The sequence below is a fragment of the Cyphomyrmex costatus genome, unplaced genomic scaffold, assembly GCF_001594065.2.
Source record: "Cyphomyrmex costatus isolate MS0001 unplaced genomic scaffold, Ccosl1.0 scaffold120, whole genome shotgun sequence".
Taxonomy (NCBI): Eukaryota; Metazoa; Arthropoda; class Insecta; order Hymenoptera; family Formicidae; genus Cyphomyrmex; species Cyphomyrmex costatus.
In genome coordinates, this window is record NW_017275174.1 from 1490109 (window position 1) to 1512814 (window position 22706).

The 22706-nt window shown below is 34.4% G+C and overlaps 1 protein-coding gene across 3 annotated transcripts in view; it reads left to right on the forward strand.

Moving 5' to 3' along the window:
• The window catches only part of heph (polypyrimidine tract-binding protein 1 heph), a 347034-nt gene that overhangs the window by 317115 nt on the left and 7213 nt on the right, over window positions 1-22706 (forward strand). For 2 of the 3 annotated variants that reach the window (XM_018546685.1, XM_018546697.1), the window contains exons 7-10: window positions 8862-8913; window positions 14001-14059; window positions 18374-18593; window positions 20379-20593. In XM_018546685.1, the coding sequence (XP_018402187.1) occupies window positions 8862-8913; window positions 14001-14059; window positions 18374-18593; window positions 20379-20593 (546 nt within the window). The remainder of the gene's footprint in view (window positions 1-8861; window positions 8914-14000; window positions 14060-18373; window positions 18594-20378; window positions 20594-22706) is intronic. The other variant, XM_018546692.1, reaches the window with a different exon arrangement.

The following is a 22706-nucleotide window of genomic DNA, read 5'->3' on the forward strand; positions in this document are numbered from 1 at the left end:
AGAATATTTTTCTTTAACTGTAATGTATATTCAATAATTCTAAATATTCAATCGATACCATTCGATTTAAGGATCGTCAATCTATGAAATTGATCCTATTTTTTTTATGATCTTATTTTTAAACATGTCGTACTAGAATAATATTTATAAATACAATAAATTTCAAGAAAATATGAATCACAAGATATTAATTCCAAGAAATCATAAAAAAAGTAATTTGTCAAATTTTAGAAAATTCTTAATTAATAGAATGTCTATTAATTTTGAACTTATATTTTAATAAGAATAATTCATATTCGCAGATGTAACATAAAGAAAATTTAATTGTTTGACATTTTTGATAGAGATTTATAAATGACAGACTCGCGTTGTGTCGTGATTTGGCGACGGAATTATTAATAGATTCAAAAACTATTTTAAGATCAACTGCGACATTTGACCTTCTGCCGTAACTAAAATTAAGTGTATTCCTATTTTCTTTTCGATCGCAAATCCAATCTCCTTTATTCTAGCATTCAATAGCATGGTTTTCTTATTTTAGACGTTAGCAGTTAAAATAACTTACATTCAGCATCTACTTCATTCGGTCCTCATTAAAACTTCCGTCGCAAATGATGCGCACACAACCGACTCATCGTTCCAGTTTCAATCCGGCGCAGAACTTGAAACGCCGATTTTCTTTCATCGACTGCCAAAGCCGGCTGCCGACTTATTTTCGGATTTCCTGATTTTCTCCGATTTCGCTTATTTACATCTCGACCAACGAATGTATCTCGCTACTGTTTATCTGCCAGGGCGTGAAAGCGGATTGCCTTAATCCATTCGTCGCAAAGTTGCAGATATCCGGGACCTTCAATATTATCGATATTAAATACTTTCTCGGCATCGATATATCGGCGTACAATTTGTTATGAGCATTTTTTAGATAGAAGCCGAGCGAATTGGTAACGAATACAATATCAGATAAAAGTTTTGGACCATTAATTGAAAATTATATAAAACAAAATCAAACTTATGCACTATAATTTAACACATTTTTATTTTACTCATTGTTTTATAATGAAATGAAAAATAATATTTTAAAGTTCTCTACAAAAACATTTTTTCAGAAGAAGAGCACTAAGGATAGCACTTTTGTCACATATACTTGTTTTTAATCTAGATAATATTTAGCTAAAAGTTTATTTATTTTTTTGACAGAAGATTCTTTTCTATCCATTTTCTAAAACAATTCACAGCTTAGTCTCGGAAAAAAAATTTTATGATTGTAATTTGAAATATAAAAAATACCGTGTTAATCACAACTACACTAAATATACAATGTTTACTTTTTAGTATTTATTTTTAAATTAATAAAAATATTTAATAAGACTGAATGAATTAAACTCTCTTTTATAAGTAATATTTCACTGGAATATATAATCTTAAATTTTATAGTAGTTTCAAACTTTTAATTGGCAGTGTAGATTAAAAATTTCATTAAAAATAGTCTACAGCTCAGTTTTAGAAAACGCTCTTATGATTGCAATTCATTTTTGTTAAATTAAACAATGCTATGTTAATCATAATTGCGCTAAATGCAATATTTTTATCTCTTTATTTTAAATTAAAAAGAATATTTAATAAGGTATGAGTCAGACTTTGAAGTAGTATTTCACTGAAATATTTTCTTTTGTACACGTCGTTTCAAATTTTTAATCCGCAATGTAGGCTAAAAATAGCGATTCCCTCGGTATCTCGATATCTTGTTGATTCTAACTGTACAAGATTTGTTGATGATAAGGGTGCAATATAGACTATACCTATTTGATGATGGCTGTTGATATGTAATGGATGACATAATTTCAATCGCACGTGTCGCACGATATGTAGTGTATCGTGAAGTAATGACGTAGGCCGAGTGTACTTTCCTAATCTCTATAACAACAACAGTAGGAGGCAAACGCTAACGACGGAATAGGAGAATAATGATGCAATAACGAACAGAAGTTTGTGTGTAGTCGGCGGCAATCGTGGAATGCATCAACTGTGCCGATAATAAACGTTATCGCCTACGGAGCTCGAATTTCTCCGAAATTCACAGGGACAATTTGTGCCAGTGTGCAGGAAGCGGAAAATTTGTCAGATTTCGAGTAATTAATTAAATGCCGGTTTAATTAATTTTATTGTACAGTATGTTTGTAATGGACGCGTGTAAATGCCAAAGGAAGGCGGAGCTTTCCATTGCGCTGCCAATGTTTATACGACATCGATCTACCATCGGCGTTACGTTTCATCACGTAAAACAAATTATGAAAGAAGGAATTAACTAAATAACAATTTCATATTATAACGGAATTAATTATATGAATTTATGAGAATTCGAAATTCTCCCTCTGCACTGATGAAAACTTCGCGTCGACAAGCTGTTGCGATTGCGCGCGGCAAACTTTCTATAAAATCAACTCACGGAAACACAAAAGAACAAAAAATCCGTAGACGTAATAAAAATAGACCGCGTATTTCCTGATCTTAGCATCCGTTAGAATGAATTGAGCATACTCTGTTCAATTTATAAGACCAAATTTTACTGAATTTTAGTTATTTTTAATTATATTTGTAGGTCGCTACTATTATATCGTTGCTCAATATTGTATCGTTAATTGTACTAAACCAATAGAGTTAAACAATTTAATTTAAGAAAATTTATTAAATTTGGCTAAAATTTATTATTTACCAAGTACATACGGACACTGTTTACTTTGAAACTAACCACAGAAATGGATTGATTAACATTTTGACACAGATGGAAAATAAAAGTAACAAAATATTATTTGACTCAACGGTTTGGGTTACTACAATATTGCTCCTTCAATGTCTAGTGTTTCAACTCAACCTTAAGTGGAGAAAAAGAGAGAGAGAGAGAAAGGATTCTTTCTAAACCAAGACTGATAACTTTATAGGAATACGCAGTCTATCTTTATTATTACGTCTATGAAAAATTATAGAACTGCCCGTGGATTATTTCAGGATTATCTCTCCCCGTGCTCTACGATTTCTCGCGATTATCATCGATCCGTCCGTTTATTGGCGCAATCTCGGGGTAAATACTGACGGAACGCATCGCGACTTCATATCCGCTCGTGATCGAACTGTATTCGGTCGGACGCATGTATCCTCCGAGCCGGAAACACGGCCGGCAAAAATTCGAACATCAAAATTGAAATATTTTCCGTTTTATCGGAAAACGGATAAAAACATGTACGGCCCGACGGTGCGCTGCTGCAGCTACTGCCGCCGTTGCTGCTTTCCGTATTACGCGTTGTAAATAGCGTGCACCGTTTACCGTTCCAGGGAAACGCGCGGCAGTTGCAGTTGCAGCTGCAGCCGTGATGGCGAGCGAAGGAGAGAAAGAAGAGGGAAATGCGCATAGCCGAGCGAGCTATTACGGGCGGTCTTGTGGTCTGTAATGGACGCTGCGGATGTATGAACGTAATGGATGGAACTGTAATCCATATATTCTAAACATTATCATCGTTATCACCTTTTCCGCCTTCGCAAGCCTCAGCCGCTGAATCCGTCCGCGCGAACGATCCATCTACTTTTAATTTACTCGGTTTACAATCTCCGAGCGTAACACACACATCCGCGATAATAGTCCTGTGATAATCGAATTCTCTATTTGATGTAATGCGAGCCAGCGTTGCGGGGTGCTCGATTCCCGGTAGCGTTCGTGCTGCTGTACATCAGTTGAAACTTAATAAGGTAAATAGAAACATAATAAGATAAATGTCCCAAATAACACTGAAATAAGCCCTGCAATCATTGAGAAATCAATAATATACAATTATTAAAGTATTTGTCAATAACAGTAAAAAGATAAAATCTTGTATCAAAATAAGTAATAGACATATAGTTTTAATTGTTAATGTTGCAAAAAAAATTATTCATTTCAAATTTCGCAGAGACGATCGTATTTTCATTTATTTTATCATCTTGAATAAGCAGATATAATCTATGATTGCAAGAAACTAAAAATTAAATTTTTTTAATTAAATTTTTTAAATTTCTTTAAATTTAATTTTTAGTTTTCTATCATAAAATAAAACCACTATATGATTAGATAAATACAATACAATATTTTTTAAATTTTAATGAAAAAAATGGTATTTAATTTATTTTATTAAAAGTTCAGTTACTGATGCAATTAATAATGATATCAATATTTTTAAATGGTTTTTTTTTAGATTCATTTGATATTTTTGATCGTCGACAAAACAAAGTTTCATGTGAATATTAATTACCTCTTTTACAATATCACTAATTAATAATTTTTTATAATATTACTAATTAATAATTAATAAATAATACAGAACTGATCATATTTTCTTATTCACAGCCATTAAAACATTTACCTTATTTTTTTAAATCAAAAATACCTATTATGTTACGCAGTGTATTGTTGAGTTTACTCGTGCATTACAGAAAAAAAAGAAAGGCTTACATCATGAAAAAACGCAACATACAACCTACCTGTAATTGCTAATTCTAAAATTTCGAATCCGAGCACAATTACCATAAAAATGATTTTCATTGCTTATAGCGGAATATAAACGTGTAACGATAATGAGATCTACTTGCGGAGATGCACCAATTTTTATCGTTATTGATGCCTCTTTAATGGGCAGGCCTTAATGATTATACTCGACGTTTATTTTTGGGAAAATTTTGCTATTCCGTAAACACAGTCTCGTACATTTCAAACGATTTTTAAAGGTCTTTTTGGCAAATTTTCTCGCTCTTTATCGGAAAAAGTTAATTGTTACAACGTACAAACAGGCGAAAGAAATTATCAAGGGACGCACCAATTACATAATATATAAAAACAAGTATTGTCTATACCTATAAGGTATGGTTTGCCAAGAAAAAAGTAATTAAAGCATCGATTGTGAAATTATCAAGACACTGTATTTTTATAATCTTAATTTTTTAAATGTTATTTTATTATTAACTATTACACATTTTTTACTAAATCAAATACTTATGTCTTGTTAATTGAACCATAATTTTCTCCGCATACTATTTAATTTTTAAAATTAAAACTTATAGATAATTATATTTCTTCCTAAATTTGTTAAAGAATATTATACTGACGTTGCATTGTATAATGTGACCGAATTATTCGTTTATATAAGAATATTTTGTCGCAATTTAGTTTGATTAAAGAATTTCATTTTTCAGAATTTTTATTCATCCTATAATTCGTACGCACGATGGATGGTCATTGTGCACCAGAGAACATTACTTTGTCGACTTGTTTAAAAAAGAAGTGCCGCAGTCTCGTTCAAGTTCTGCTCGCGCTGTCGGCATACGAAAAGTCTTTGTTCCAATTGGTGTATGCGTACATATCACAGATATACAACACGGTTGCATACATCTTTTCTCTCCGGAGTTCCACTAATTACGGAAGCGTTGTGTAAAGCCCGCGGCGCGTGTTTCACATTCTTCCGAGCCGCTTTCACGTTGCGTATATTCCCTTTTAGCATCAGAATTCCATTCATTATTACAGCAATTTTTTCATTTCCCATGTTCCCTAAAAGATGCGCGCGCAGTAACACAAAAATGGAGAATTAATTAATCAAACAATACACTGCATTCGTCGCTATTTTGCGATTCACGCACTCATTAGCGAGTTTTAAAAATCAGTTTGCATTACCACAAATTACGTCTCTTACGTGATTTTTCTTTCTCTGAATGATTTGATCATTAAAACGTAAATTTTTTTTTTAACACAAGAGAAAGAGAGAGTGAGAGAAGTTGTTGTGACGTAAGAATTGTAGACAGTATCAATTACATTGGTTTTGCGAGAACAAACGCCTTTGCAGGTTTCTACAGAGCAATTTCGAATGCAAGAGTTTTACGAAGACTATAAAGATTACGATTATATGTTTACGCGTCGTACTTCACATACCACTATCTAAGGAAGTGTGATCTCAAAAACGCGGAGCAGAAAACATAGCTTGCAAGAAATGCATCCTCATACGCATTTTATATATTGCGGCGCGACGTTCCGCAATATTGCGATCGTTTTATTTTATTTTTTTTTTCTCTATTCTTCCGACGATGCGTTTCTCTATTTTCAATTTTGCGAATTTATCGTCGCGTTAGCGGCGAAATATAAACTTCTCATTCGGTGCGCGGGTCGCGTGCAATATTGAATATTTTCGGGAGCTAAAACACGGCTCGCATTAGCGTGTTTTCCTCCCATCCCTCCGTTCTCTCGCGTCCCGCTCGGAAATTTTTCATTTCTCCTCGCGGTCACGCTTTTACGAGTTTTTACGTATTTACTCGGCGAACGCGCCCTTTCGACGATCTCGAGCGTCAAAAAATAGCTCCGCGCGGGAAATCACTCATTGATATTAAATAGCTATTCAGAATTATTCGGTTGTGATATCGGGCGTAAAGTTAGCACCTCATTTTTAATTGTTATTTTACCTTGGGAATAATCACATCATTTTTTTGCGTGAATGATTAGTTGAGGTGTTTCTATACTTCAATTGAAATCACTATTATCTATAATACATTATGTATTTTAATGATTCTTTTCCTATTTATTAGTATTTGAGAACACATTGTGGATTAATCATAATTTTTTTTTAAAAGTTAAGTAGAAACTAAATAAAACATCAAAAGAAGTATAAATAGGTTATTATGACATTATTTCTAAAAAGTAAGAATTTTAGTTAATATAACGTTTTTTTTTAATTGCAAATTTTCAGTAATATTGCATATTTTGAGGCTCATAGAAAATAATTATTAAGAAAGTAGAAAAATATGTTAAAGAAAAAAAAATATCCATACAATATTTTACAATTTATTTTTTTTTTTACCGCTGGGGTATAAAAATACTCCAGGTTACTATTCCGGAGTTAATAGAGTTAATAGTAGTAATCGCTAGAACTTTTTAAAAACATTAAAGAACTTCTATACTCTTTAAAGGAAACTAGAACTCTAATCAAAACTCTCGAGAACTAAAGTTGAGGTGTTAACTTCACAAATCAATGCTGTTTGTCAGACTAGTCTAATGAGCCACTAATTGACGTGAGATCATAATAACAATGATGAAATCGATATTAATAACGAGGAATGATTTACAATCGATCGATCGGTTTGAAAAGCCGATGGATTAAAAAATCATTAATCCCCTGGTGGTCCGGCGCGGCGCGGCGCGGCGCGGCATACGGCCAGGCCGCGGGAGAACCAACCGTACACAGTTGACCGTTGCGAACGCAACGGTTATACCGGGACAAATATTTGCATTCGCGGTATTAATGTGATCATCGGCATTGTCGACCAAATATATGACAATGACGGCCGACGGTTTGACGTGAGCCGTGCGCGATTATTAGCCCGCGGCTCGACACCGTATACGCCTGTAAATATTGCGTGATACTGCTGCTCCCGTCGCCGTGGCTGCCGCGCCGCTTGCTCGCCAAAGAGGCTTTTGAAAATTCATGCGAGCGTTACCCCGGGCCTTTGAATATATCGCTAGTATTTATGCAGAACGCCATTCCGCGACCGCGCCTGTTGTGTCGCAAATCAATTTTTTTTTAGAACGCCCGTCCGGTTATCGTAATTACGAGCTGTTTTACCGGGGATTCCGATAGCTGCTTTTACCGAGGATAATTGCTGCATTATAAGTTTGATAATCCACACGCCCGTTTTGTAGCTCGTTGCCCCGAAATAAATCGCTTTGTCGTAATATCCACACCAATTATTTTGTAATTTCGTCGCTGCGAAATACCGTCGGTTTGCCAAACTCATAATTCTCATCGGTCACGTCCTGCCCGAGCTTGTGTGCAGCGATACGATTATGACAATTGTAGTCTCGAACGTTAATTATGAGGTTCAATCGAGGTAATTTTTCGCAAAACGCCTGCGGATCTCATCGCCTTAAATTTCGTGTTATTATTATAAACGTAATTGTAATTTTACAGGTAAATTTATCTTTGTAATTATTTTCTATGCCGATTAAATTATCTAACAAGGAACATCAATCAAATATCCTCATTTTGATGACTTTTGGATATAGACGAAAATAAGAGACATATTTTTTTTATAATTCATTTCTGTACGTTAAATTTCTTTTGTTGTTTCTTTTTCTTTCTAAGTGAATGATTTTTTCAATCTATATAAAAAAATTATTTTAACAAAAATTAAAGATTTTTAATGTTATTATTATAAAGTACTTTTGAAAATCAACGTTTACTTAAAATATTTCTTTATATCTGATGATTTACCGTTAAATTGATAATTAAATAAATAATCAGATTATATTCAAGAATTTGAGTTGTTTTTAATCATTTTTGTAAGTCGCCACTGTTCTTACTAAATAAATCGTTAACTATATATAAAACAATTAAATTTAACACTCTAGAAAATATATTAAATTTAACTCAAATGTACTTTATTATTTATCAAGTGCAGTTAACATGGACGTTATTTACTTTGAAACTAATTACAGAAATGAATTAATTTACATTTTGATATATATGAGATTAAAAATAATAAAATGTTATTAACTCAAGAGATTGGGTTACTCTATTATTGCTCCTATAATAATATCCAATAGTGTTAAACGATGTTCACTCAGGAAGGAAAAACCGATCTCTCTCTCTCTCTCTTTCTCTCTCTCTCTCTCTCTCTCACTCTCTCTCAATATCAATATCTAAAGCTTATTAAAATAGAAGGAAGATTCCTTTTGTTGTGTTTTCTTGTAAGAAATGTGATGAGATTTCTTATAGATCGATCGAGATAAGATTCCTTATGAATTATAAGTCAATCGATTTTGTTTCAACCAAAACTTGTTCTGTATGTTACAGATCTTCACGCGCTATGGCAAGGTCCTGAAGATCGTCACCTTCACAAAGAACAGTAAGTACCGTGTTTAAATATGTGTATCGTCATTGTGTCGCGACCTAGAATCGATGTGCCAAAGGGAGAACGAGCGAAGCTTCTGTACTCTCGCAAGCGCTGCACAGATTCCGCTCTCATTGGTAGACAGGCCACTCGGCACTTGAGTACTTCAGTGTGCTTCAAGTGCGTCCTGGCCTGTCGGCGTCATTGCGCGCACTTGGCGCCGTTAGTACTTTCGCAATCGCGCCGAGTGCCCCAAAGGGTGTCTTCCTGATATTCATCTCGAAGCGAAATTGTTGCGAATGTTACGAAATCGGGGCCAACGATGCGTGAAAATTTAATGGCAGCAAAACGTTTATTGTATAAGGATCCACGTGTCACATCTCAAAACATTACCAAAAATATAAAAATTTTATTGTTTATAATATATGAATGTCTATATGAAATTTGAACAGAATTAGTCTATTGGTTTAAAAGTCATTTACTTTTTTAAGTTATTTAATTTTTTTATTTGTATATGGATTCTTATATAAAATCGCGTTTTGTAATATTTATTACAAATTTTTGATGAGGAACTATCATTATAAATTAAATCAATTTTTTTATAGATACCAATAAAACTGTAACAAATATTCTCGGTTAAAAATTTATTATAATCTAATTTATTAACTCGTTTAAAAGTTATTTTTACTTATTTAAAATTGCACCAAAATATGATCATTTTACATGTACAAGCTAATTATTTGTTATTTTCTTTTTATAGTTGATTAAGGCTATTTATGATCAACCTTTTTTTAATACTTTTGCAGCTGATGTACGGTCAAAGCATCCTTAAATCACGAATTGTGAATAACTTACGAATAATAGAAGTTTCCTCAGTGCAGCATAACAAAAAAGAAAATACCTGAAGACATATTTGGAATCTCAATGCACCGGTGTCTTAAAATTTTCCCTGTTCTAATCGAAATCGTTAACAGAGAGTTGGATATTGCGCGCAATCTCTCGCTACACTCGTTACATAAAAGGTACAAGGAAAGCCTTCGGTACGTAGCTGGCGAGCGTGTTACTAATTCATGTTTGCAGTAGATGAGCGCGAGAGAACATCATTATTCCGCGTGCGCGTGTGCGTGGGTGTGTGATTGTGCACACATGCGTCGGTGTTCGTTGCGTCGCAACAAGCGATGCGCGAGTCGTGATGTCGAGCTTTCGCGTGGTTACACACATATACACACGCTTCGGGGGTCCTCCCAGAATTCAACAGGGATCGCCAGCAGGTCTCGACTGCGAAACGCCACAGAGTCTGTGTTTGCCATCTACGGCCTTGGCCCTAAGTACAAAGCACCCTCATAATGAAAAAAGAGTCTGGTTGCATTAATTGGAATTCTACTTGAAAAGAGATATCAGAATTTTCTGGTTGATTCTATTATAATTCTACTTAGAGTAACAAGAATTCTAATTGATATGATGAAGAATCTTCTATGTGATACGTTTATTTTCAAGATATTTCCAGATAATTTTCTCAGTGCACAAATTGACGTTTTATATCTAACGAAAAATAAGTCAAAAAACAATATTTTTTTATCACAATTTTAATATTATTTTATTAGTTCTTCTGCTGCTGTTATCGCTTTTTTCCCAAAAAATGTACAATAATAAAATTGAGATTCTAACATTGATAAAAAGTATATACGAATCTAACGCAATCAATGATGCGCAAATTTTTTAATTAAAAATTGTTTTTAATTAAAATTTATAACAACAGTTAAAAATTAAATTGTAAAAATATGTGTTTTAATATTTCATCTTTAGCTATTTTTATGAATTTTAACTAAAGACAATTTAAGTTGAAAAATTTGAATATTATTAATTACTTTAGACTGATATAGCCCTTTTATTAATATTTTAATTTTATTTTATGTATATATACATACATATAAGATTTTAATTACTAATTTATTCTTTTTTAATAAATTGAGGATGCTTTATTTATGGTTAAGGCTAAATAAGGGAATACGTAATCCCGATGAAAAATTTTGCCGTTTCGCAAGAAACTCGCGAATAACACGAGGATTTTGCGTTAATGCAAATACTTATAATTTTGCGCGTTATCGAACTATACGTGAGGGGATGTCACTCACGAGCAGCGAAGGAAATCTCAGACGATATTTTAATTACCTTCTAAATAACGCAAAATGAATTACTCCGACAGTAAATAGCACAAAAGCAAAATCGTTGGCGGTACAAAAGTAAATTATCCCGCTTTATTATATTATTCTGGCTTACGACTCGAATCTCGGAATTTTCAAACGAGAGATTGCAATAAAAAACTTTTCAATGAAAATTTCTGCGTTTGGTTACTGAAGCACGAAGCTGCGTCTGCAAGCAAAGTAAACGTTATCATCGCGATTACCGCGTTACCACGGCCATTCCGTCTGGGGGAAAGAAAATCACGATTGTCATGAAATGAAAAGCGGGGCGCGCGTCATACTTCTTTTTCTAACGTTCGTAACATCGGGGCTTTCCAACGCCGGGGGGAAGACAGCTCTTTTTCGCTTCCGCAATTCAGATTCAAAAATTAAATAACATTGCCGCGGGCCGATCCTTTGTTTCGTATCATACGCGCGCGTAATGAAATATCACAAGTGGGGCGCGCACGGCATAGTCGGAGTTGTGCGAAAATTTGACGTATACATATGCGAGATTAAAACTCGCGAAATTGCAATTGCAGGGGTTGCCTTGCGACATTTCATTTAATTGAGATTTAATGACAATTATAAACCTGACCGCCACACGTGCACATATATGACTGGATGCGAAAAACGAGCGGCGACGGTGTGCTGTATTAACTTATTCGCAAAACATTCGGCCTGCTTGCCAATTTTAACTTTTGCCTTCTTTCGCAATTGTTTACTCTCGTGAATTCGTATCGCGATTATATGGATCATTTATCTGTTTATCTTTTTTTCGCTCATTTTACACTGTAAAAAAAGGTATATAAAATTACATAATATATGTAAAAATTACATAATTTATAGTGGAAGTATTTAAAATTATGCGTTTTTACAAAAATTAATACTTCTATCTCTAATCGTATAAATATATCTTTTTATTGGATGGAGAAGTGCAGTAATATATATGTGTATATATGTCTTTCTATAAAAATACACAAATTTTTGTAAAATTTGTAACGTAATATGATAATATTGCATTTATTATATTTGTGTTCATGTTAATATTACATATTATTCTTATACATTATTGTTACATATTGATATAAAATTTATAAAAATGCATAATTTCTTGTTGAATTATTACGTAAATATTTTTACAAAGTTATGATTTTATTTACGTGTATAAATGTACATTCTTTAATAGCGAGTCCCAAAATTATCTGCTATAATTATTGTAATGTTACTTGAATTTTTTTACAACGTGATAAAACAAACACGGTAAATTAAACGTCTGTAACTGATTATCAATTAAAGAGTTGTTACTTTTTTAATAGATACATCAATCAATCATCTTGCTAAATCTACTTTAATTGGTAATTTTCAGAAAAACTTTGACCTAGCTAAATCGGCAAACTCGTTAATTTTAACGTTTATGAATATTTTATCTTCAACGTCGTACAATTGTACCATATATGTGTATTCTGCGGCAAATTTAATCAAACATTTCTCTTAATTCGCATAAAATCCTACATATACGGAATAATTCTGGATTCAGGAAAATAAAAGGTTCCTATCAGCGTGAAATTGTGTGCGTGTGCGTACACGCGCGTGCGCACACCATGTTCAAGCTTTAACGTATTATTGTAAAGAGTTCCATTATCACGGTGGAGCAAATTTGTAAATGAAATAACGTAGCTGCCGGCTGGAACTTTGGTCAACGCTGCTAACGAAACAATTCCCGCTTTCCGGCCGCACGGGAAAAATGTATTATCATGACAGAGTTAGTTTCTCGCAGCGGTCGCGCACTAAATTAACAAATCACCGCTTTTTGTACCCAGGATCCAGTCAGTACTTCAAATACCACACGCATTTAACGCAAAAAAAAAAATGTGTACCGTTTTCTACTTCGAATCAAATTTTCAAGAGTTTACATATTTTGCATTTAGAGCTACATTCTCGATGGCGTTTTGCGCGCCTTACGCTTCCAATGTGTTTCACAGAATATTTCGTAATTTTCATTTTTTGGTTTTTGCAGGTTTATTTTATACCTTGAAAGTTTGCTATTACGAGAGAAAGGCTCCGGCCACTTTTACGGAGTCGTTATTTACGTAACGCAAATCATGCAAAATTGCACGATACGCCATTAGGGAGCAGAATGAGAAAATAATCAAATTTTGCGTTGCCATCTTTTAAAGTGTATTATTAATTACATAATTTAATTACATTATTACATAATAATTATTATTACAATGAAAAAACGATTTTACATGTGTCGAAGTGTATACAAATTTAGCTAGATATAGATAAAAAAATTTTATTTGAACCATCAAAATAATTATATAGCAACGCTTAAGGATGTTATTTCTGTATAATTCTGCAAAAAATGGATTAGCAATTTATATTTCTGTATAAATATATAAATATAATATACATATAAAACAGTTCGATAATATCAATATTTAATAATATAATTTTTTAATTTAAATGAAAATGTTTTTATTTTATCTGAAGTATTTTTTTTTAAATTTGTCTACTTATTAAAATAATTTGTTATATTGTATTTTACCAAACTTTTTGTATTATTTTCATACACAAATATATAATATAGCAAAATTTATTTTTAAAAAATTTTTTTGTTTTGTTAAAATATGCAATATTTTAAGAGTTCCACATAATTATTTTGATGATCTAACAAAATTATCTATTAGATTGTTAGCTGAATATTTTCATACTTGAGCAAAATTATTTTTTCCATGTTACTGATATATTTTCCCGCTCAATGCTGCTATCTCGTGCCTTACCATTCGCGATGAATTTATCGGCCATCACGACTATCCATTCTTTTGCGATCTCGAGCGCGGCTTGTGCGGGAAACTCGTAAAATTCACGAACGGACGACGTAGTCTCATGGTTTTTATCGCTTCTGTGTTCCAGGCTCCTTCCAGGCACTAATACAGTACTCGGACATGTTGGCGGCGCAGACCGCTAAATTTGTAAGTATCCACTTGACTTCGCTTCCACTCTCTATCCGCCGCCTGTGCGTTCTTCCTTCATTTCATCCTTCCGCCATCGGTGCGCCCGTTGTCTTCCTCTTTTTTTCTTCGTTCTTTCGTTCTTGTCTTTTCTTTTTTCTTTTTTTTTTGCCCCTCTTTACTTACTTTTTTCTTCGTCTCCGCCGTTACGGCGGTGCTTAGTCGTTAAGCTCCCACGGGACAGATCGAAATTTTCTGCAGAATATCTCGCGTTGGGAAAATATTTTCCGAGATCCGCTCATCTCGACGAAAGCCACGGCGTGGGGCTTAATTGTCGGAAGTAAGCCCGATGAATGTAATCGAAAGATTGATGGCGGAAGAAGGAATCCCGTCGAGGGTGGAGGGGAAGGAACGAGAAGATCGCGCGCGGTTACGCCCCGATACACGGTATTTCCCCGGATTTATGGAAATATCGGCTGCTTTGCAAACCAAATTAATTCTTGAAGCAGACTACAGATGCGCGATCGATCGTGTTGTTCTCGCTCTGTTCCTCGCACTGTTCGCGCGAATATCAATGATGTGGACTTCGATTATAGCGTTGTAACTCTTCGTAAAGAAAAAGAAATGTATTAGACTTCAATCTTATAATAATCGTCGCGTGATCGTTTAATTCGCAAGATTTAAAATTCCATATTCCGATGATAACTACTTCTATTTTTCTTTTCTTTTAAGGAGGTTGAGAAAGCTGTAGCATTAAACTTGCCGCTGCTTAAGGTATTACGAGTTGTGTCTCTGCCGTAAATTTTGTTTTACCTATAATTCTCTACGTAATCGTTTCGTCCCTGTAATTACGAGTTAAAGTACTCCACGTGTCCTGACGATAACTACCTTTATCTCCTTGAGGAAATTGAGAGACTTGCAGAATTAAAGCGGGCACTGCTTGAAAACAAAAAATGGAGAATGTGCGTGTAGTTTCTGTTCCTAGACTTTGTCTATTATGTGAATATTACATAACTAATTTCCGCTATATGAATCCGTCTATATCACACAGTTTCCTAACAACGCACGTTGTATCATAATGTAGAACACCTCCGCAAAATTTAGTTTTACTTTGAACAATTTAGGATACGAAGAGAATTTCATAAACTCTCTTTCTCAAGAAAATTGAACCTCGAATTAACTCTTTTAGACTCCTGATCGTAACTGTACATTAAGCTTGGCTTTCTCTTTGTTGATCTAAACAATTTTTCCCCCGTTTTTTTTTTTTAGAAATTTATTGTACATATTGTGAGTTTATTATTTATATAATCGGCTTCTCCCAGCTGTCTTATGAGTGTTTGAGATACTCGATAACTTTTGTGAAATGATGTGACGCAATCTACTTCGTCGTCGGTGTAAATACTGAAATGTGTGTACTAATTTTCTCTGTTATTTAATTAATCATTATCATTTAAAGCCCGCCACTTATGTTCATTTCTACTAATGTACATTAACTTTAATCTCGGGATTTCACTTACTCTTTAACTTTTTCTAATTTTCAGAATTAGAAAAAAATACAAAGTGGAGAAGAGTTAACCCAAGATTAAAATTACTCTAATTAGTAGAAATGAACATTATTCAACAAGAATTATTCAATAGCATTGATACAGAATACGCCAAGGTATCTCTACCTTTATTTCAAGATTCGTTTAAAATAGAACGGAAATTACATATCTAAGAGACATTTTATAATGATAGGAAAGGACAAGCAGATCCGAAAGGATTAGCGAGGTGCAGCTGCAACCATTTCATGACACTTGGAAGTTACATTAGGAATTAACTATGTCGGCGTGCTCGCGTGCGGGATGTGTTGCCGCGTTGTTTTACACCGGCAACGACAAGCCATCGCGAACGGAAGCTCGCCAGAAACTTCCGTCCCTGTCCGCCCCCCGTTCGAATCCTCTACCGCCGCGTTCGAAAGCCCCTCTACCTCTCGTCGTGCCTCACCCCCGCACCGTAAGCTCGACGCCACAAACTAGTAAACCTGTGCGATGATCAAAGGGAAAATTAATTCGCTTGAAATATACCGGTTCCACCGCGAACCAACCCGGTAGCGCACAAGACAGAAAATTAATTTAGCTTTGTTGCGGATATCGCTCTTCTCCGATTCTCCTCTCCTTTTTTTACGCTCTTTCTACTCTCTCCTTTTTCCTTTTTTTTTTTCCTCGATGCGTGTGCTATAACACAAAACGACAATGATACCAGCCGAATTCTTGTTGAATTTTTTTTTATTATACGCAAACGCGTATAATAAATTTGCACAAATTGTATGTATATATATATATGTATCTCGATGATCGAATACATTTTGAATCAGTTTAAATCGAACATTTTTTTTAATTGCTGATCTTTTGAAAAGCAAAAGAAAACACGTCGTATTTATAAAATCGATTCTTCTCGTTTCGATTATGCATACACAGAGAAAGATGCATACTGTATTTAAATATTAATTACTTGTTTTAAATATTTTAAAAGTTCATATATCCGCAAATTTATCATAAATTCATCACAAGCATCAAATTTATTTAAAATATATTCTGAATTCTATAGTAAGTTTAATACTTTGATCAAGATTATTAAATTAAAACAAATTCGCGATTTGCTTTATTATATAAAATTATTTTGTTTTCTTTTGACAAAGTTTTATGACATTTTTTTAAAAGAAAATATATTCTCGTTTTGAGTATATGATAAGTTTTTCTCTCTAAAATTTCTAATAAATACACTCTTTACAAATATTACATAATATAACAAATATTCCTTTTCTAAAGATAATCGCGCGTTATTTAAAAGAAAAAAGTAAACTGAATAATCACTTTTCTTAACAGTAGAATGACATTTTTGTGTGTAACCTGACTTTTCGAGTATGCGAGCGTGTAAAAATAATAAATCTGCCCACAAAATTATAGATATATTATAATATTACTGAAACAATCAAGATTTGGAATACATTTCGCTGCGGGATCTTTCTAGTTGAAATTATAATAACAATCTTTCTTTTTAAATTGCAAATCTCTTTCAGAAAGCAAAGGAAAACACGTTGTTTCGTATTTGCAAAATTGATTTGTCTCGTTCTCGATTATGCATTATCGGTGTTCTCTCGGTTGTGAATAAACCGCCCGAGGAGCAGAGTGAGAAAGAGAGAAACCGGTCGGCCGCCGTGCCGTGCGCGCACGCCGGAGGCTCGCGGCGCGGGCCGACCCGCTAATTATGTACGAAATTCATTAGCCCGTGTAAATATGGAGCGGTTGGGTGTATATACACCCGCGTGATACCTCGGGGGATACGCGGACGCGCGGTCTCGTCGCGTACAATGCGCACCGTGCGCGTTGCTCAAACAAGCGACCTGGATTCCGCTTGTGTCCGCATTAAGCGCACAAATTGTTCGCTCATAATACAACCCTTAATATACATTACATACGTCTCAGAAACACTTGGATTAATATTGGGAAGAACATTGTTTAGCGGAAATCTCGGATCTAATTTGAGAAATCAGACTCGTATTCGGAAAGAATGCTTTTACCGAAATATCTTAAAATTTAGAACGCGTTCTTTTGTGTTATAAATGTTTTTGTAATATGATTTAAATTCTACTAATTGCGTTTTGTTAATTCGTTTTATTTATTACTTTTAACATCTTGTATTCTTAGCTCGTTTTAACTGTTTATTTATCATTAAATTTTATATTGTTTTATATATTTCAGAGAGAGTGAAGTAAAAATTATTTTTAGATCTGTATTTTTTATTTTTTAATATTTTATGAAAATCATTCTTTTTATGTCCTTCTCTTGAATTTCGTCGCAAGAATTACTAAGGTAGATTTCGGTTTTCTAGATTTCTTAAATTTATTCAGCGTTCACACCTTTTCTTTGTGTGTGTGATTTCTCAAAACTTTCACTTATAAATCTAACTTCTTTTTTGGTCTTGATTTGTTGCAATGTGTGTTTCACGAAATTTTTTTATCTTTGAAACTAATGGAAAAATTTTGCTTTGATAGTATGATGCAACAATCTTTTTCTAAAAACTTAATATTTTAAATATAAATTTTATGAGCAATTGATATCCTACACTTAAAAAAAAAACGACATAATTGATAATTATAAATATCTCGATTTTATTCAAGTTTTAAGTGTATTAAGTTAACGGAAAGCGACTAGATTTTTAAGCAACATAGAAGAATTGACTGATGTTTGAGTCGCTATTGTTTCTGTATTCTGCAACCGTGTGTTCTAAGCTTAAACGTGTCTATATCTCGATCTTCTGAAATCACAAAGAACTCTACAATTTCTTGTGCAGGCGCTTGATGGACAGAACGTCTACAATTCCTGCTGCACGCTACGCATCGACTACAGCAAGATGCAAAACCTGAACGTTAAGTACAATAATGACAAGTCCCGGGATTACACCAACCCGAATCTTCCGACCGGTGATGCCAGTCTGGATGCGGCATCACTAGCTCTTGGCGGTGAATTGCTGCTGATGGGTGCCGGTTCCCAACCGCGTGCCAGAATACCCGGTGAGTATTGTAAAATTCATACTTGAAATTTTCTATTTCAATCATATTTGCCTTATCCAACAAATAGCTTTTAATTATTTTGGGCATAAGTGAGTATTCCGTACAGACTATGCCAAGACAACACATAAAAGTACAGACTGAGCCAGAAACACAAAAAAATATAAAGCAGTAAGATTTAAACAGTAAGAGAGTCGGCCAATTACAATGAAGAGCGTAAAGTATATAATTCTCTATTGTGATTAGCCGATTCGCTTATTGCTTAAGTCTTGTTACCTTTCATTTTTTTATGTGTTTCTAGCTTTAAGAGTAGATTTTTGAAAGAAACTCATAAAAGTGTCAATCCTCCAATTTTGATAAACTTTTAATATATAGCTTTCTAATTAGAAATAAAGAACACGTATTTTTCATAATTTTTCTTCTATACGGAAATCTGAATCAATAAAAAAACAACAAAATTAATTTGATTATAGCATTACATTTATTCTGCATACTATCAATCATTTTATCAGAGCACAAACAATTACCAACTCTTCGAAAATATTGCTGGGTATGCTCAACTTTATACATCATGAAAATTGCTTAATAAAATATTTATTTAATTCCATAACGTATCTAACCATAAAAATCTATTATACCGTTGAATAGTTATGTATACAAATGTGTATAATGTGTATATATATATATTATACAACGTGGAATAGACCACGTGCGATATGTGATCGATAAACGCGTTAATCGTGGACAATTTTGTGCAGTAATGCTCAATAATAATTGAATATAGTTATATAGTTCGAATTCAAAATTGCTTTGCAAAATTCATCGTTATTAAACGCTAGCGAAATTCGACCGATTCAATTCTGAATATTCTACACACGAAACGTATAAGCGATGAATTACATTACTCTTACACGATTTCGTGCAATAATAATCTGATAATATGTAGTTGAATATGTATTCGGTAGCTCGTGACAGGCGAGCTTTACGGGATTCATCGATGTTAAAACGTCGATTCCGAATGAATTTGAGACGTTTTTGTATTTTTATTTAGCTAGCGTTAAAGCTCGCTTTGTGAAAGGTACAATTGAAAGGTTGATCGGCCAATTAGTGGCGTTACGTTTATCGGAATTAATTACGATAGTAGTGATACCGATTTTACGTCACTCGGACGTCGGGCTGAATTATTATTATTATCTCACGATGGTAGAAGCAATTTGCTGGCGTTTCAAACTACATTCTGTCCGCTACGTGCGCCAGTCGGACGTTATTATTTCCTCGGGTAAATTAATTAATTAGTACAAAGTACTGGGCGGACGATTCGGCTCGCCGAATCGTCTGGATTTTTGCGTTTGTATCGCGGCGACAACGGTTAGTTTAAATTACACGCTCGGCCCAGTGCTTGTTTGGGTTAAATTAATTTCACGGCGTTGTTGTTGGTATTTAATCTGTAACGATGTAATCCACTTTTGCGTCCTATCTCGTTGCGCAAACAGTTCGTTAATGACTGAGGATTGAGGCGATCTCGTGACGGTCGGTCTTCGAAAACCACGAATGAAGAAGCGCGAATTACACATCGATCGAGGAGATGATTGCAGTATCAACGGAACTAATCGATGAATCGCGAAACATAATTATAAACGCGACATTTTACGCTCAGATTTTACTATTCCGCAAATCCTGGAGAGTGGATTGGTTTTTGTCCATCGCGACTTGTTATATTTTCTTTTATTTCTACTTTTTCTATCACAGTATGAGCAATGATAATAATGTTGTCTGAACTTCCTGAAGTAGAGTCCATTGCAGGGGCACCGGGTGTGCTGCCCACGCCCTTTGCCATGCACGGGCTTGCTTCGCCCTTGGCCGGTCCTTACAATGGCGTACCTCCCGCTGGCGGACTTGCCGGTCTTGGCGGATTCCCTCTTGGCGCAGCTGGTCTGGGTGTCCGGGTCCAAGGAAGCGCGCAAGCATCGGCCGTGTTGCTCGTCAGTAATCTCAACGAAGAGGTAAGTATATTTTGAGACTCCAAGCTCTATCTTGACCCCGTTCTTCTCTTCTGCGTTGTTCTCCAAAAACGAGAGGCTGTATAAAACTCTAGCTTGGTATACACGAAGAAAATTCGAGAAATTTTGAAATAATTAGAAAGTTTATACCTTTATTTGCGACTTGCAATTAAAGATCTACCGACAAATTATTGTAACTATCTAGAAATATTTTTCGTTTTCTATATCCAGAATTTTTCTTCGTATACCACCTTCCTATCAATTAGAATTGCATTAAATGCATAGGAGATGGAAGATTCTGTTTCCACTGTTGTGTTCGTTTAACTCTTCATTTCGATTTTTCAAAATGATTTTGTGTTATAAAAATCTGCGCTTTATTGTATAGTGTAAAGTCTCAAAAAAGTCAAGATCAATCGCGTCTTAACTTGGACGTGTTCTCCTCATTTGGAAGAGAATCAGTTCCGACTAAATGTACGAGATGGTAAATACAGCGTAGATTTCTAGACACAACGATACACTGAGAGAAAAGTATTTGGTATTTGTGACTACAATTACATGATAAAATAATTATGGTTAGCTTTATTTTTATAGTTATTACTGCTATAACGTTAGTAACAATAACACTGTGTTACAAGGTTATATATGTTTAGCTGTTGAGAAAGGATATAAAATTAGAAATGTTCCAACTGTGAGAAATCTAGCACTTTATTTATAAAAAGAGCTTTATATCATCACATTTATTTAAAAAAAAAAATGTTCGAATTTTTAAAAAGAAATTTGATTGTAATGGAATTAAAAAAAAATTTTTTTTAGTGTAAAAAATCCTACAAGAAACACTTATTACTTTCAGAAACAAAAAAAAATTGATCGAAATTTGTTTCAATGTGTTATATTTACAGTGTTGTTAAAAAAAGTAATTGACCCCAAAAATGACTATAAATTATAGTTAAATTATGCATGATAATTGTAACTATTTTCTTCTCAGTGTACGTATATGTATGTTTAATGAGACGAAAAGTTAAACGACACACAACAACGGGGGTGTTACGCGAGTCGTTCGAGTAAACCTCGAGCAGCACTGAGAGAAGTAGGCCGCTATCACGTATGAATAAGTATGTTGTATGCGAATAATATATCTGTAGTATGGCATCTGTGTCGTCTCTATGCAGTGTGTATGGGCGCGTGTATGTGTATTCAAGTCCCTGGTCCGCCGTATCTTTGTCGCGAGAACATTACCGTCTTGCTCGGTGCGACACACGCACACATACGCGCAACTCTTCTCTATCTTCTCACTTTTCCCTCTTTATTCTCTTCTCGTTCCCACGTCTCGAGCTCTCGTACTCCCCTTCACCTACCCCTAAGAGACCGCACGCTATTTCTCTCAGTGTGCGACACGCGGGACCAAGTCAACCCCCATCCGGTATATACGCACGTGCATACACGTATAATTACACGGCCTAACGAGCGAGTTACAACGTAGTGCTACGTAGGCGAACCCCGCAATTTCTCGACTCTCCGACTCGATCTTTCCACCGAGCTGAGCTTTCGCCAACTATGAACTTCATGATAGGAGATTGTCTCGCAAGCTCGACAATGTGCATACATTCAAAATCGATCGCTAATGACTAGGAGAACTTGTAATCTGTACTTACGTTTGTTACCGAGATGGAAAATTATCACAAACATTGCCAAATTGACAAATATTTTTTATAAATATGTAGGACAAATTTAGAATAAAAAATTGAACGATAAGGATGTTAAATTATTTTAGAATCACAAGGGAAAAAGTTTGATTTTTTTATTTATTTGAGATAATGGTACGACTTTCCAAGATCCTGTAGTCGAGTAGGTGGAAAAATCGAGCCGCGATGCGTATGTACCCTGTTTTGTCACTTTGACTCTGTCCCTTACTTGCCCCGCTCATTTTCGAAACACATACAAATCACTTCAACGTGTCACCATCCTGCGCCCTAATTAATTCGTAGCGTCGTCGACTAAACGACGTTACTTCTTGCGGGGCGACATTCATCGCGATTTATTTTCTCGTACTTTGGTTCACAATATTCCATGAATGATATTTTTAATATATATCTATTATCTAGTATATACGTTTAAA